At 40.2% G+C, this 17,390-nt stretch overlaps 1 protein-coding gene across 1 annotated transcript; it reads right to left on the reverse strand.

The window, feature by feature from the left end:
* Window positions 1-1,756: 1,756 nt before the first annotated feature.
* LOC103709166 (extra-large guanine nucleotide-binding protein 1-like) lies at window positions 1,757-16,416 on the reverse strand. The gene is made up of 8 exons (XM_008794393.4): window positions 15,090-16,416; window positions 14,524-14,661; window positions 14,337-14,441; window positions 14,062-14,247; window positions 8,038-8,215; window positions 6,096-6,340; window positions 3,869-4,038; window positions 1,757-2,564 (listed from the first exon to the last, which is right to left on the reverse strand). Exons 1-8 carry the CDS (start codon window positions 16,263-16,265, stop codon window positions 1,979-1,981), a joined length of 2,784 nt encoding a protein of 927 aa, XP_008792615.2. The 5' UTR covers window positions 16,266-16,416; the 3' UTR covers window positions 1,757-1,978.
* Window positions 16,417-17,390: the final 974 nt, after the last annotated feature.

The following is a 17,390-nucleotide window of genomic DNA, read 5'->3' on the forward strand; positions in this document are numbered from 1 at the left end:
ACACCCGAAGACGCGGAGTATATCTCTAAAAGGAGAAGTCGAAGAAGAAAAAAATCCGAGACACCTACCCAGAAGATTTTTCCAAGTACCCGTAGATATTTTTGTTCCAGAAATCACTCCGTCCCCTGTTTTCCACGTACTTCGCTTTCTTGGGAGCGTCTTCTAAATCGACCTCCTGGCCCGGAACGGCGTTTACGTGGCGTCCTCCCTCACGACAGAAGAGAACGAGAGGACGCCACTCCATTTGGACCCACCCCTCTCTCCCAGAGCGAAATCCAGCCTGCATGCCCTCCAAACCGCGTCGACTCCCCGGTTTCGCAGAACCCCCGGTTTCCTTCGATACCAATCATACAACGCATGCGTATAAACCAGCACCCACCCCTGTAGAAAGCCAGAATTCCATTCACAGACATAGCATAAACTGAAGGGAAAAAAAGCCAACTCAGGGAAAGAGAGATGTTGAGTTTAGTAGGAATGTGGATGGGGGAGTTTGCGAAGCTTGGCAAGAAGCAAGCTCGTAGTGCAGGGAATTGTAACGTCGAGCCGGGCCGCGGTCGTCGATGCTCGCAGCAAAAAGGTGATGGAAAAGAAGAGATTATTTTGGCAAAGCAGCAAGCAACTCGAGGTGAGGGGAGGAGGGAGGTGACCCTCTCCGAAGCCACCATGTGCATGCTCATGGATCGGTTTGCGCCCAGCTGAGACTCAGGATTGGGTCTGATGGTGTACAGAGAGACTGAAGGCCTTAGATGGCTCTGATATGTATGACATGTTCTGTGGTTATGCCATCCATGCAAACGAGGTTAACTATTCAGTAGTTAATACCGGTCTGATTGGATGTATATTTGTATTTATGTAGCAAAAGTTGTTCATGATATCAATTCAACTGTGGTTCCTATCCTTTTGTCAGTCAATCTGCAGCTTTATTTTTCAGAGAATTTATTTTGAGTGCGTTTTTCCCTGTATGATGCGATTGAACATTATAATTAAGAAGTTATATCAGCCTATCCTGGTGAATCTAGTACTTGAAGACGGACAAAATTATTTGATTGATTAGTTTCTGTCTCATTAATTATCAAGAATTGGATAGCCGTGGATTGTAGCTCTAACTGGTAAATGGTAATTAATAAAATATAGTACCGCAATATGTCCTGCACTCATGTGATGATTCTTCTTTCAGATTTTTCATATTTTATGGAGTTAAATCCAACGGTTAATAGTTATTTCCTTTTACTACTATATTTCTTCTTCTTCTTTCCCTTTTTGTTTCTACCTTTTTCTTTTACTACTATATTTCTTCTTCTTCTTTCCCTTTTTGTTACTACCTTCTTTTTTCCTTTTCTTTTTGTTCTCCTGCCTTACTTCATTTCTTTTATATTTGCTTGTGGCATTCTAAAATAGTTCTGAAATCCAATTGCATGGAAAGAAAGATTAGTCTGAATTCTAAAGAGAGCTACTTAGCATATGACATTAGGCACTTGATATCAGAATCAATCATATGTCAGGTCGTATTATTTGTTTGTGTATTTGCTTGAATGGTTGGCTAGGAATTATCTTCCCCTAGGGCAGGAGGGTTCATTCTTCATTCCTGTCTTCATTTTAGCGGAAGATTTGTCGCTGGACAATTTTTTTCGATAGACTAGTTTTCCTTCCATCCCGATGAGAGATTTTTTTCTTTTTTTTGACAGTCTTATAAGGTAAGTCATTGCATGAACCAGCCAAACCATGTCCATTAAGCTATCAGTAGTCTGGATTATGCTGAGATGGGAAACTGAAGTAATCTATGCTGCAATTGTCAAGACGCTAAATATTCCTTGGGGATGGTTACAAGAAGACAGGAGGATTGAGGAGGCTTTCACCTCTTCAATTACATTATTACAAATAATGTATCCAATTGAAAGACATCTAGAGTGTAAGGGGGACAGTGGGGGAAAAAAAATGAAAAACCAGATCTATTTACAGACATTTCCCCCTCCGACCATCATTGAGAATAGGAGCTAGGCTCTGTGCTATCAACTGCTTCACCAAACGCCAGCCTCTCATCTTCCCACTTCAGAATCTCCCATGCATATCTGAGTGCTGCATCTACTGAATCTAAATCCAGCCCATTTGCTAAAGTGACATGCAATTTTCGCCCCGTAAGAGAATAAAATAACTTCTTAAATTTGACAGCAATGTAGTGAAAGGCCTGCTGAGCCATGGTGGCACCATTGCTGATGTTGCGGCTGTTATTGTTATTGGGGCGGTTATGACTTACCACTGGATTGAAGTCATCGAACCATTCGCACAAGGTGAGGGAGGCCATGTCTATCTTCTGCTCCAACAGATCGAATTTGTTGAGAATCAAAAGGAAATCCATCTGATCCAAGGCTGGATGACCAACAATGCTTTCAAAGAGTCTCTTGCTCTCCATCATCTTGTTTATACCCACTCCATTTGCATCTTCAAAGTACTCATCGTAGTCACTTAAGGCAACACAGAAGATAACAAGCCTAACATCTTCAAACATATCCAGCCACTTGCACTTCTCTCCCAAGCTTTTTGTATGCAGTCTGATGAGTTGATACCTGCAAAAATGAATAATTCAGAAGTTTAAAGTTTAGCATATTCTGATGTTAAAATTGAACTGAGCAATTAATGACATCTTATATTCAAGTTCGTATAATCAACTTTACATCATCGAATCACAAAGAAGCTTCAAGGTCATTAAACATGAGATGATAGCATATCTCTATCTGAAATAGGCTTCAAAACATAGATCAGCAACACTTGAAATTTACATAGGCATACCTTGTATATAGGGCTCGAAAGGGGCCAGGCTGGCCCAATGTCCATTGGGTTGGCTGATTTTTGGTCAGGCTTTGGTCCTAGCCCATGAGGGTTCATGCTTAGATTATAGTAGTCAAATGAAAATTAGGCCTGGCCTGAAACCCGACACAAAGCCTGACACCCCCAACCCCAACCTCTCTCTCCCTCCCTCCGCCAACACCCCCCCCCCCCCCCCCCCCCCCGCCAACCCAAAAACCTAATCCCATCCTGCCCCCCTCTCCCTCCCCACTCGATGCTCTTCCCACCCACCCTCTCCCCCACAATCTCCTCTCTCCCCTCCTGATCCCTCTCACCCTCTCTCTCCCTCCCCATGATCTCCTGCATCTATCCCTCTCTCTCTCCACTTGATCCCCTTTTCCTCTCTCTCCACCCTCATAATCTCTCTCCCCCCTCATCTGGTCCTCCCTCCCCAACCCAATCTCCCCTCAACAAAATCCCTCATCCATAGAGAACAAAGCCCCACACTACATAGCCCCATGCCATCCCTCCCTCAATCCCCCCCCCACATCCCCCGCCATGTGGGCTTGAATTGGAATGGGCTTATTTGGGGTTCAGACGAGGCTCGGATCAAGCTCGGGCTGGACTTGAAATTAGAATTTTGGGTCCAGGCCTGGCTCAAAGCCTGAAAATTTTTCCAGCCCCAAGCCTAGGCAGCAACAAACTCAACCTAGCCCAACCCCGATCCTCCCCTACTTGTATACTTCTCATAGAGAAAATGTTAAATGCATGCTTATTGTACATCTAAACTACTTCTGCTATTAAATTTCTTATAAGATGTTAAAGTTTTAGTAAAGATGATAAAAGGGTGGGGTTCTATCAACTCCTCCCAGAGCAAACTATACATGTAGAAACTGGCTACCATGTTGCTCAATACTAGAAAAGCCTACAGTTTTATTTGTAGATCACATAGTTGATGCTTTGTTTTGGCACACTTAAAAACATAACTAATGTCATTAACCAACCTTTGAATAAATAAATGGTAGATTTTGACTCTGTCTTGCATGCATTATTGCAATCGCTGGAGCAGACATCTTATACCAACCTTATCAGTAATGTGTCAAGATGATCATCAACATCATTGCCATTTCCATCACCAGCCAAGCATGGAAAAAAGAAATCTGTGCATGCTAGTCCATTGGATGAAGTTATTCCATCAGCATAGAGGATATCCATATCGGAGGGTTCATATTCCACTCTACATATATCAACAACCTGAAAAGTGATGAATAACATTTTAGATTAAACGGGTAGCCTTTGCACATCATAAATAAGATACTACAAATATTTTTTATCCAGACAAAGTTTCAATCCACCAATTACTTTTGTTAGGTTGAAATTGTGTAACAAATAACAGACGAAAAGGATAAAATCCTCAAAGCTTATGTCCGCTGTGAGTTGATAATTAGTAAATACATATGACAGTAACAAGACAGTGTTATGACAACTAACAAGCTCCTGCCCGAAGGGAGGAGGGGGCTGGGCTAAGAAGCAAATTTGACTAAAAATCATATTTCCTACTAACGTTTTCTAGCTAGCAAATTCCACCCAACTCAATAGCCAAATTGACCAATTCCATGTTTCTGAGTGTCATATAGATACATGAAGCCTTTATACGTAGCAAATAGAATAAACAAAGATACTTGTCTGGTTGAGTTTCTCTTTTCCTCAGAAATGTACTTAACATACCTACACAAGGAAAATATGATACAGGGAAATAAACAACCTTTCCATCTAATGGGTTTGTTGATTTGTGGAATTGACAATTTGATCATTGAACAAGTAGCTTTTAACCATACAACCAGGGAAGCATATCCTGTCATATACTAGTTACAGGGGATAGGTTATTTGAAGTAGTTTTGGTTATTAATTTTATTATATCTTTACTATAATGTTCATGTATGTTCAAAGAGCTTCTTCTTGGTTGCTTTCAGGGTTCTACTTTAAGTAGGCTTAGTGCCTAAAAATCTTAATCTAGTTATAGTTTTGACTAAGAAGGAAATCTAAGAGTTACTAGGATTAAGTTAAAGAATACTTTAGGTGCAATTATGCATGGCAAATTCTAATTTTTTGTCTTTTGTTCATCAAGAAGTCATCTTCTATTTTCTCATGATCTAGTGTAACGGAATCTTTAAGATTGAGCTAACTTCAATTGCTATATGTTTGGCAAGTCATCATAGAAGCCACTACCTTTCCCCTTGGAAAAAATATTTCTTTCATTTTTTGTGCATTATGCGCCTAAGGCAAAGAAAACCTACTTATACAATGTCTTGTCCTGTAAAGATCTTTTCAGTTGTAACAAGTATCTTGAGCTTTTACTTCTTCCTCTGCATCATGATGTCAATGGTAACACCATCTTCAACCTAGGCAAGGATTCAGAGGGTCTATATGATCGTAAAGACTACATGCAGTAATCCACTTCATGCCTTTTTTTCCATATCGTACACTTCTCTCCTTCCATCTACTTATTTAAATCACTTCAAAATCCTTTGGAAAGTTAAAAACCTTGAGATCTGAGATTCGATCCTTGGCATCGGGACCCATCTTGCAGTGGTTCAATTAAGGCCCTCTTTGGGAAAATCCTGCCGGATCCGGCGAGATTTGGGAGGATGAGGAGGAAAAGGAGAAAGGGAGAGAGCAGGGGAGAGGAGCAAGAAGGGCGCAAGAGTGTCACGCTTGGCCAGTCCCCATGGGATGATAAAAATGATCTCTCATCTCTCAAGGTCATTTCTTTCAACCCAGGAGAATGGGGCAGGCGCGACCCCATGGGCTCTCCCTCTAGCCCTTCTGCTCCCCCATTCCTTCTCCACATTCTCTTTCCACCCTACCCAGCCAGTTCCCACAGGGTTTTCCCAAACATGCCCTAAAAGCAAATTCAGGCCTCCAGTCACATAACAGTTAGCTATTAAACTTCCTCCAGAATTTAATAAAACCATAAATCCATAGTTCCCTATACATAAACCTGCACGTCCGCCATGGCATTGTGAAGTCTCTCCCTAGTTCATTTTAGTTCGGCTTCCAAGTCATATCTAATGTTCAAATAATCAAGTCTTCAGGGTTTATTGTCCTCATCTCCTACTGAGGCCTACAGATCTCCTATTCCTTGAAATAGATTTCAAGAAACCCTTTTTACATACAAAGATGGAAGGTCAGGAATGAACTTCTGTGAACCAAAATGAGAAGTGATAAGAATCATTAATGTTAAGGAATAGAGAGCATTTATACTATGATGAAGATAATTTAGGAAAAGAAGAATGGAAAGTGCTAATTACCTGCTCTAAGAAATAACTGGCAACACTAGGGAGCAATCGTAGTTCATTTCTCCGCCTATATGTCGCTTGAATAGCAGCAGCATTCCACAATTCCTCGACTAATGGGGCATATACGCGAGTAGCAGCTGGGAAAACAGCTTCAAGGTTACCAGAAGCCATAATTTTGAGAAGCCAATCAGAAAATGCTTTCAGCCGTGGACTGATGTAGTATTCTGTCATATCATGTTCATCTGATCCATTGTTTTCTGCTACCAACAAATTTACCTTTAATACAGTTCTTAATTCATTACGCAATTAAACAGCAGTTTTGCATCATACCAAGTCACAGTGCAAAAGGTTCAGAGAATAAATTTGCTTAACATTTTTTAAGAAATGAACTTAAAACAGAGAAAAAGGAACAGAGCAATAGACCAGTGCTCACACCCTCTCCTCCAAATGAAGGAGGTTCCCTGTTCGAAGCTCAGGTGTCTCCCCAAGAAGTTGGACTCCACCAAGGGCAGGGGATGGGGGGAGAAGAGAAAGAGAGAGACAGAGAGAGAGGAGGAGGAGGAGGACAAGGACATATTCAGCTATATTAAGATATATCTGCTGAAAGTGCTTTTGGTATACAGTAAGAACTGAAAAACAAGATAACAAAAATATCAATACTCATAATGAATTAAGTGAAAATTTATGTGGTAGTAAAATAAGAAAAGAAACAAACAAGTTGCCAATGCAGTGTCACAACCAGGAATGTTTTAGAGTGTGTTATGAGAATAGAAATTTGCAAATCCCTAATGTAATTTAGAAAACATTCTATAACCAGCAATGCAAGTAGCAAATGTGAAAAAAACATCCTAACCCTTGGTTTCTCATAAAGGAAAGACAGGCCGGCCAAAACTTTGATCAAGAGAAAAAGGAACAAAGATAGATAGAAAAGTCAGCCATCAATGCATGTCGCCTCATATTTTGTGCTCTTTTATGATGACAATAAAAATCCATCTCTGAAAGAACTTTAAATCAGCATTAACGGAAAAATGTTTCATAAACGAGCACAAAAGATTATCTCCTCAAATAGAAGAGAAGAAGATGCAGTTGACATAACTCATGTCAGTACCAGCATCAGCTAGTAGTGACCGCCTTTCTAGCCCATTTGTGGTCATTTGTCAAGCTTCTAATCATGATGAGCCAAGTGCCGATAATTCTTTTAGATACCCAGATTCAACATTAACTCATTAACTGTCATGAAAGAAATTCAGAGAAACTACAAGAAATTACTAGAAGGATTTGACACGAATTCATCCCATGTCCAAAGTTCCATAAACATCCTGAACTTTCAACTTTAGAAAATAGAGCATCTAATGGTTCTTAACTTCTTATTATCGAGATATTATCCAAAGCATAGGACGCCAATATCCCCAACCCCTTTTTATCAAAGCACTTGCTAATCCTGATTCCCATTCAAATCAATTAATTTAAGAAAAATAAATTCCAGGAGGGAAGTTGCTTTACTAAATGTTTGCCTCACCTAAACCTCTTAGGTTCTTACTCTCTTTAATTTGAACCTGATCCAGTCTCAGAGGATACTAACTATCCAAAAGTCCTTGGATGATAAAGAATCATCATATAGGAGCAACCATCTCACCAGTTCGTTATCCCTTTAGGATCCATACTATAGCAAAGGCAACATATTACCCATCCATATTGCATAAATGTATATAGTTACCAGTTCAAAAACATTGATGACTCACTTTCAGTATCATAGCAACTGTCCGTTGGAACTCCATTATTCAGTGATTAATAATTGGCAGAAGCTATGAAATTCATATAATATGGTAGTTATATAATCATTGATTTGTCCCTAAAGAAATCAATATTTCAATTTCATGATATACAATTTCTTAATAACTTATTTGTACAAGAAATAAGAACAGAAATAATTGAAACTAGTTGAAGATCATACCTGGGCCTGAAGAATGAAATTGCTTGCTTTTCCTTTTGTCAGTCAAACTCTCTTCCTCAAACCATTCACGCCCCTCAAGTAGTATTCCAAGATAGTTATATATGTTTCTCTGTATCACAAGCTTAATATCTTGACGCTCATCCTCTGAGAAAGGAACACTTCCATACAAGAACTTGGCCTGAGATAAGTATTCAGCAAATTCAATCAGCTGGCTGATAATACAGGAGATGGAAAAAGAAGCTTCAAAGTGAACATGTCAATGTGTCATTATGCATTAGAAAATATATGTATTGATCTCTTTAATACAAAATTCAAGCGCATGGTATATTACAATAAGGGCAGAACAGTTGTAAGGAAGTCTAGTAGATCTAGAAGCATGTTGATTCGCCTAAGAGAAAAATAAGTTGCATTTTACACAATCATCCTCCTTAACATTTTATTACATACCAAGAGTTTGTACTAGCTGTAGCATGACAAACCTTACCAGAAAAATAGTTATGAGCATACAATGTGAACTCAAGCATCAAAGGAAACTTTTCAATACCCAATTCGAATGACAGACATGGCAGTTCAGAATGACTAACGAAGGGTTCAATCAGGAATCAAAAATGATAAGACCTCGCTAATGAAATCTAACTAGGCAACACATGGCAATGTAACACAGTATTATCAAGCCAGTGAGACAAAGTCCAAAAAATGTCTACTATAGTTTTCTGATCCTGAAAGCTCTTAATTTCACTGTGTATACAGCTATATTGCTTGAAAACTGTGCCATGTACGGGTGGGGTGGGGGGTTGTTGGAGGTTGACCACCCTAAGATTTGGGAATTTAGCCAATGATTTTTAAAACCGGACCGGACTGGTTGGTTCGACCAGTTTAACCAAGAATTGGTCGCCTATTTGAACCTGTTCAAAAGATATTTTAAAAGTAGTCAAAACTCGGTCAAACCTGAAAGAACTTGATAAACCGATCAGACTGGCCAGTCCGGTCTGGTTCTCGTGCTACCTCCCCGTAATTTAAAAGGAATCAAAACTCAATCCAACCTTGCAGCTATCATAATCGGCGAGTGAGGCATGCTACCTCACCCTAATTCCTCCTCCCTCAACTGGATCGAGCCACCACCGCCCTCCTCCCAAAGCTCCCTCGATCTCTCCCTTTCTCCTCCATATATAGAACCCACTGCCCAATCGGTGGCCAAAACACAGCCTCAGCCTCCTCACCCTCTTCCTCGTCGTTGCCTTCTACTAGTAAATGGAGGACCAAGCCCTCTTCACCGCAGTCACCCATCAAGACCACACTGCTCTCCGCCGCCGCCACTCAGCCATGGGCTTCGGCGAGGCTTGCCTCCTCCATCCTCTTTAGGGTCAACTCGGCTATCGAGTACCTCCTTATATCTGCCATGATGTCTCAACAGCGGCATCTTCATTACCTTAGTCACAGGGCTAGCTGTCAAATATTTGTTGTTTAAGAGCCGAGGGGAGGAGGAACTCATTGCCTTGGAGAACCGTTGTGCTTCCACCTAATCGGAACCTAATCGTTTGGTATTTGCCCTCAACTATATTTTTTTTGTTTTCAATTTGGATTTTATCTATAGAAATCGTGTGAATTATGGCCCAATCATTCATGTGATTGAAAAAAGATAAAATTGTTGAGTTTAAATGTGTAAATGGTTTTGGTGATCTAGTTTGGGGATTGAAGAATTGAGTTTGAAAATTAAACAGAGAAAAGCAAATGAAAAAGACAAAAAAGAGTTTTTGATTGAGCTAGGTTCATATTATTTTGACTTATTTGCATGGATTTGGTGTTCGTTAATCGAAAAATAGGTTAAAATGTATTTTTATATTTGCTAATTTTTTTCTATTTTTAAGATTTTTTCTTATTTTTCTATTTTCCTTTTTTTAGATTTTTTAAAAAATAAAATATAATTATGATGTATTGAATTTTTAGAATTTTTTTCTATTTTTTGGAAATCGGGAAGCTTGTCGGTTCACTGTCTGATTTGGTTTTAAGAATATTGAATTTAACCAACTCCTATTGCTGAGGTCTTTTTTTTCTTTCTATGGGATTCGAGCCGGCCCAATCCAAAGCTACTCCTAGATATTTATGAATATAGGCCTAGCCCAGTCTGTAATCCTACGATTTTGCTAGTTGTATTGTCCTAACCCAAGAATCTCATATAATTTTCAGCCAAATCATCCAAACAGGCCCTAATTTGGAAGAGATCTGCTCCATCCAAAATTGGAATTTAAGTAACCTTATGACTCGTAATCTATAATGATTTACTCCATTCCAACTGTGCATGGCAATTCGTCATGGTCTGAAATTCCCATCCACTTATTTTCTTTTAGGAAATTCTAGCGGCTCATCACAAGGCAAACCATGATGTCAGACCATAATCAAAGCCCCCCTCACCCCAAGCCGCCGCACTCCCCCCCTCCCCCCCACCCCCCACCCCTCCTCCCCCCCCGCAAAAAAAAAAAAAGATTCCTTCTAGATTTTATTTAATTTCTTAATCCGGCAATCACTGTACTAAATAAGCAATTTAAGGATCCACTGTTACGAGATATTTTTTTACTGTAAATTGAGCATATAGAGAAGAGGCATTGAGAGCCTCAGCAAGCATCACTAATTAGCATAGGTATATAATTTTTTTTACTTTCTTTTCTTTTTTCTTTCATTATTAAGCAGTAGTATGATGTTTCTGGTGACACCATTTTGGACTTTAAGTTGAAAGATAGGCAGTCTAAATACTGCCCAGAAGGTGATAAATAAACAGATGCACATACAATTACCCAAAATCTTAAAGAAAACAATTTTAAAAGCCAATTTAAAACCTATGATTACATAAGACTATTAGTTTTCTAGAGATGCACCTATAAATATTCCTAAAATATTCTTCCAATTTGTTTACCTAGATCATGATTGGAAATTGAAAAACAAGAAAACAAAAAAAGTATTAAATTGAAATTCGTGTTTGCTTTGTATGCAATCATGATAGTTTGCAGACTAATCGTAGATCATGGGATGCTATTATTGCCTCTGCTTGGGCAAAGTACTAGCTCCACCACTATGCTGATATAGTTCTATGAACCACCTTCCAGTACCCCAGCCCTCCATAGCCAAGGAATTGTTTGCTCATGTAGCCCAAAGATCTAGTTCTTCCCTTTATCCTCAAAGCAAAGTAATACTTTCATGTTCAATATATGCCTTCCAATGTCCACTTCTGCTCTTTCTGCAGCACTTCTACTTGACTACAAGCAACACAAGTAAAAATATCCCAGTGCTCCACGGGAAGTTTGTCATGTATAATCCTATTCGCCCTAATACATGTAGAAACTTATTAACAATTTCTAATAAGTTTGCTGCCGTAGACTTTCTCATTCAACATGGATTTATCTAAGCATCACTGGATAGAGTAATAATGGCTTTGTAAAATTCTACCAGATCAATGTACCACCATGGTTGAGTCTTTTAACTGACATTAATAATGGAACTTGATGACATCATATTCAAGAGCAAAATGATGTTTTTGATCTCAAATAACTGCCATGCTCCTTGTGACCAAATAACCTGAGGTCTTCTCATTACTTCAGGTGGCTCACGTTTCTATCAAGGAGCGATCTTACCAATAACTTACATAATGAAGATTTATTCTTTTTTCAATCAAGAACCTTTTTTCCAAAATAACTAACATATTAATTCTTATACATGGTTTATACATGTCCTTATCATAATAATTGTAAAGAATCTTGTTGAGAATCTTCTCAAGCATCTTCTCACACAACATATATCATGCTGCTAGAGATCTACCCAATCCATCATAATCTACATCTCATCTACTGCAGCACATTTCCCTTTACTATCCAACAACTTGCCCTGTATAAGTCCATGATTATTCTGCCTCCTTTTTAACCTTTCCTTCTCCATCAGGCTTATAAGACATCTGCATCTTGGTAACAGCTTGAAGATACGGCTGGGGAGGGGGAGGGAGAGAGAGAGAGTATAAACCTTGTTCCTTCATAGTGCATAGCCATAAATGCATCTTTTATCTAGGGCCAGCTTTAAGGATCCCCTTTTGCTATATCAAGAGCTTCATGGCTACATCATCCATTAGTTCATTTTACTCAATCTTCTCTGTAACACTTTCATTGTTTCTTCCCAACTCTTAGAAAAAACAGGTTCAGGTTCAAAAAATGTTAGAGCAATCAATATTCTAGGAAAAGTTTGAAGGCTGAAATTAAAAAAAAAAAAAGAATAACAATAATTTATCATTAAGGATATTAAACTAAAAGTAATTATGTTGAATGTCATGATTCATTAGGGTTCTGATACCAGGCACTAGTTTTAACTGATGTGACCTAACTTGATTTGAATTATATGGTTTAACTCAACTTGTGAACTGACTGTGCTACTAACAGATGATATGGTGTTAACCACTGAGACATGAAACATGACCTACTGCTACCCCATCCCCACCAAAAATGAAACTGTCTCATTATTCCATACAAAACCACTATACCAAGCTCTGTCTAATTGTTTAACACAACATAATCCACTATTGACAAATGCAATTGGACCTCAATATTATTGGTGGCAAGTTCAACGATCATATGTAAAATTACAACGACTAAGTTTAATCCTTGTTAATAGGCTTTCAGCACGTAAAAGCTCATTGCCTTAGCCAGTACAATATCTAACATTTGTCGCTGCAGCCTCATAAACATCACTAAGATCTTAATGTATACCCTTCGATAGCTATTCTCCACATTAAAGAAAAATACCAAAGAGGATCCTTTTCTTATTACTTTCCAGCATAAATTGATTCCTCTTAGCAACAATATTGGCACAAAGCTTGATATTGTTAATGACTCTGAAACTGTCTTAGTTAACTAACCTCTCATGTTGGTCCTCCTACAGAGTGTGATGCAAGTCTACACTAATGATCACAGCCACTTTCTTTGCAATTTGCATGTGAATATGTTTTATAAAATACCAATTGTCTTTTTCTTTTTGTTTTTAACTTGTGAAGTATATTCTCATATTTTTCTACCTAGAATCACCCACAAGAATTAAGCATGCTAAAAGCACACAATGGTCCAAATTTGGAGAAGTAGTGCTCATGATTTTAAGTTAGAAACTGGAAAAGTGCATAAGAGTTCACATGGCAGTAATAAATTTCATTTTAGATATTTTTGTAGCTCTTGTATTCCCTCTTAAGATGGTTGGGATCTTGTATCCATCTCTTGAGCATAAGCACAAGAATTGTCAGCTAAAATTGAATAAAAAATCTCGATACTCATAAAATACTATTTCATTTAACGGAGAAATATAAATATCACCAAATTGCCATTTATTTTGATTTCCTACAGCATCATAAAGCAAAAAATATTCCCTTGTGACACACAAAAATCAAAGATTATAAGAGTGACAATCGCATTTGTAATCTTCAGTATGTTTTATCCAGACATTGCATCTTGTCCTGATGCAAGAGTTGAAAACCAAAGCTCTTGATATGAGAGTGCCTAGGAAGCATCTATGCAAAATGATAGATATCATAAAATAACAAAAATAATTGTGCTATTTTTTATCAAAATACATAGTACTGCAGTTCATGAATGATAAATGGTATGATGTTAGCTAATACAGCTCATACTAAATTATGGTTGAGTTGTTAGCATGTGATAGATATAAAAGATGACCAATTGAAAACTAGAAGAAAAGCATCAAAATGAGCTGGATCCAAACAGGCCATGGGACATGGGAAGAAGATTCTGGCTAATGATTACTAAGACCATGTTTAAGGCCTATAATTTGCTCTCAACTTTCTCGAATACTTCTTTTTGTCTAATTTAAAATTTTTGGTAATATTATACATATAGTTGGTTGCACTCAGCATCAATTTAGATGCTTTCATGCTTCAACTACACGTATGATTGTAGCTCAAACATAAATAGGTACATGTAACTGTATGTATATATTTGTGTTCGTGCATGGATAGATATGTGTCTATTTAATCTGCAATACCTGTTTAAATATGGTACTTGTCCCTGATCCCTGATCCCCAACCAAAAGAAGCCTCCGGAGTGTCTTTTGTTCAAGGTAGTCAGGAACAGCTCTATTGACCATGTTATTCACTTCTTCACCAGAAAGATTTGATGGATTACTAGGAATAGGCAATGATAAAACAGGGCCAAGCAGCTTTAGTATAGGCTGCCAAACAAGTAGTCAAAAACGTATCAATTTCAATATGATCTACAAAATGAAAATAAAAAGTTTGAAGGAAGAAGATCGGGGCTCACCTTCCCCCAAATCTGGCCTTTTATATTCTTCTGCCCCTCTTCCTGGTATGTCCCATCAGCATTCACCCAAAAGTGAGGCTTCCCGGCACATTGAACTCCTGCCCACTACAACATAGACATGTTTGCATCTGGTTCTATAACCAAATCAAAAATTTAAATGCTCATATATAATGGTTTGTTGATAAACCTTAAGCATCCGCAGCTCAACTTTTGTAATCTCTCGTCCATTAATCAAGACTCCAGTGTTCCCATTGCTTGCATTTTTCATAATATTGCCCCCAACATTCAGATTTGGACTGATGACCTTGTGAGGTTTGTGTCCTTGCTGTTAATTCGTTCATCAAAACAAATCCAAACAACTTGCTGAGCCTTTTGCAAGTACTCTAATGACTAAGCTCATGCACTTTGCCAAACAAAGGACAATTCTTGACTTGAAAAGATGAATGCTAGACTACATTTGATTGAATACGAACCCATAACATGAAAACCTTTTAGAGTATGTTTAAACAACAGAAAATGAGATCATATTGGCAAACATTGATCCTTATTGCACTATCAAAACACTTCAGTTTCTTATAGAAGTGATAAAGGGAGAAAGTAGATGTTTTTCATAATTCACACAATGAGATAGACTTATTTCAGAAAACTAAAGAAAAACTTTCGTGGATTCCGCAATCAAAACTCCAGTAATTGGGTTCAACTTCTTCGAAGAAAAAAATGTAGTGGGTATGCATATGCCAGTTGTTTGCTCACCTTTCCCCAAAATCCCGAGAATTTATCATACCAATAGTATCCTGGCTTCAGCTTAGAGGGCGGGCACGGACAGCTCTGCAACAAAACCATCTCCTCTTGGGTAAGTTTCTTCTCATTCACACAAATATCGTCTGGTCTTAGCTGGTTCGCCTCGCAGTCCATCTCAGACCTCATCACCTGCTGGACTTCCAACGAACTCAGTAATCTCTTAAGCATTCGGGAGGGCTTCCCCAATTTCTCCATCTTAGTCTCCATTATCGAAGACCCAATGCAAGAAACACACTTTCTCCCTTCCGGCATGGAGCCCATCGCCCACAGTACACATCCACTGCAGTACTTTGCGTCGCAAGCCAAGCAAGCCTCCTTTTCTGTGAATCGGCTCCCTTTCAAGCATTGGTAGCATGCTTCCTTCTTTACCCTCCTCCCCCGAGGAGATAATCCAATCGCCAGGGAAGCCGGGCCACTGGACCGGGCGGAGTCTTGGAACGTCACGACCACAGCTCTCTTTGCCTCGGGATTAAGGGCCTCATCATCCCCCAAGGCCGACGACCGGAATTCAGACTCCGAGCTGAGAGCCGACTCCGTCAAAACCCTGCCATGAACCGTGTCGTCCGGCGAACCCTCCAATCTCTCGCCTTTCTTGAACTCGCTGGAGAACCCCACCACGCCGGAGCTGCCGGTGCCCTCCCAAGAACCCTCGAACCCCTCGCCCTCCTTGACCTCGCCGGAGAACCCCAGCACACCGGAGCTATCAATACCCTCCGAGGAACCGTCGAACCCCTCGACCTCCTTGAATCCCACCGCGCCGGAGCTGTCAATAATACCATCCGAGAGCTCCGCGGAGCGGTCGGGGAACGCGGCAGACCCCAGCGCGCCGGAGCTGCGAACCTCGACGGAGTCGAGGCGGTCCATCGCTGTGTGGTTCTCGATGACAGAGGTAGGTGATGCGCCGGCCGGGTCGACGGCGAGTCGCCCGATCTTGGAGCGCTTCTTCAGCGGGCCTGGGGACGGTAGGGACGGGACGACGGGGATCCGCCCGATCTCGATGGGGATAACCTCGGGGATGTCATATGGAACCGGGGGGCCATGGTACTCGATGGCAAAGGGGTAGTCGGCGGAGTCCACGGCCAGCGGCGGAGCGCCAGCGGGGAGCATCTTCTTCAAGAGCCGCTCCATTTCCAGCGATCGATTGACGCCAGATCTCTAGACCAGATCGGAATCCATTCTGGAGTTAATTCGGGGCTCCGATGGTGGAATATTTTTCACGAACCCTAACCCCAACCCTAGCTTTTCTCCCCCCCTCCCTTTCGAACTTTCAAAGCACCCGCGCATGAGGGAGGGAAGGGAAGGGAGTGGGAAGGCGACGAGGACGCGGGAAGGCAAGGAGTGGGGCCCATCGAGGACAATGACCTGGCGGTGGTTGATTTGTTGGACCCACAGCATCTTATCTCTGCTTGGAATCTTCGATGGGGCCCGCCGTCTTTCCTGAGCCGTTGAACTTGTCAGACACGGTACACCGTAGTCTGGGGCACGAGGTTGGAAGAAAGAACGGGGAACAGCGTTCGGTCTAGCAAACGGGTGGTTGCCACGTTGCAGGTGATGCGTAGGGTCCAGGTGTAGCCGGCGTCCCGCACTGTGTGGGTCTGCCGAGAAATGATCCTAGCTCTTCTCATTATTCTCTCTCTTTATGATGTTAATAATAATTATCAAAGTTAAAACCTTGTGTTAGTGTTCCAAGGGACTTGGAGTACGATTTCGGTTCAGTTTTGAGTCAAATTTCATACGATAGCGAGTGAAACTGAATTTTATCATCTAGATACAATGTTTGAACTGCTATCAGTCAATTAAAACGTCTAGTCATGTCTGATTTAATTGATTTTGTCTTGAGCCAAACTATTAGTTTGGAGATTGTACGCAACTGGCTGGAGTAGATTTAGGGTGTAGAGACTGTTAATTTGATTGTGCTTTTAGTTGGATTAGACTTGTCTAAGCCAGCCCACTTGCTCTTCTATCGTTGTGTCATCTTAGCAATACATGGCAAAGTAAGTATGGTATGGCATCCTTTTTATACGTCTTATCAAATGGTGGTGGTATTAATTATATATTATATAAAAATTTAGAGTAAATTCCAAAAGGGTCACAACATTACGGTCATGCATTTACAAACGCCATGCACCAATGCCACAACATTGCGGTCGTGCATTTACAAACGCCATGCACTAATGCCCCGCATTGCAGGTGATGCATAGGGTCCATGGTGTAGCCGGCATCCTTCACTCTATGTTTGCCGACAAATGATCC

This window comes from Phoenix dactylifera, chromosome 1 (assembly GCF_051530095.1).
Source record: "Phoenix dactylifera cultivar Ajwa chromosome 1, Ajwa_hap1_PhDact_Kaust_v1.1, whole genome shotgun sequence".
In the NCBI taxonomy this organism is placed as follows: Eukaryota; Viridiplantae; Streptophyta; class Magnoliopsida; order Arecales; family Arecaceae; genus Phoenix; species Phoenix dactylifera.

Excerpts from the sequence above, each read along its gene's own strand:
- LOC103709166 (XM_008794393.4), bottom strand. The coding sequence starts at position 16,265 with ATGGAGCGGCTCTTGAAGAAGATGCTCCCCGCTGGCGCTCCGCCGCTG. Across the intron at positions 8,216-14,061 it reads CAAGTACCATATTTAAACAG|GCCAAGTTCTTGTATGGAAG; the intron begins GTATTGCAGATT and ends TACTTATCTCAG. Across the intron at positions 2,565-3,868 it reads CTTGACACATTACTGATAAG|GTATCAACTCATCAGACTGC; the intron begins GTTGGTATAAGA and ends TCATTTTTGCAG.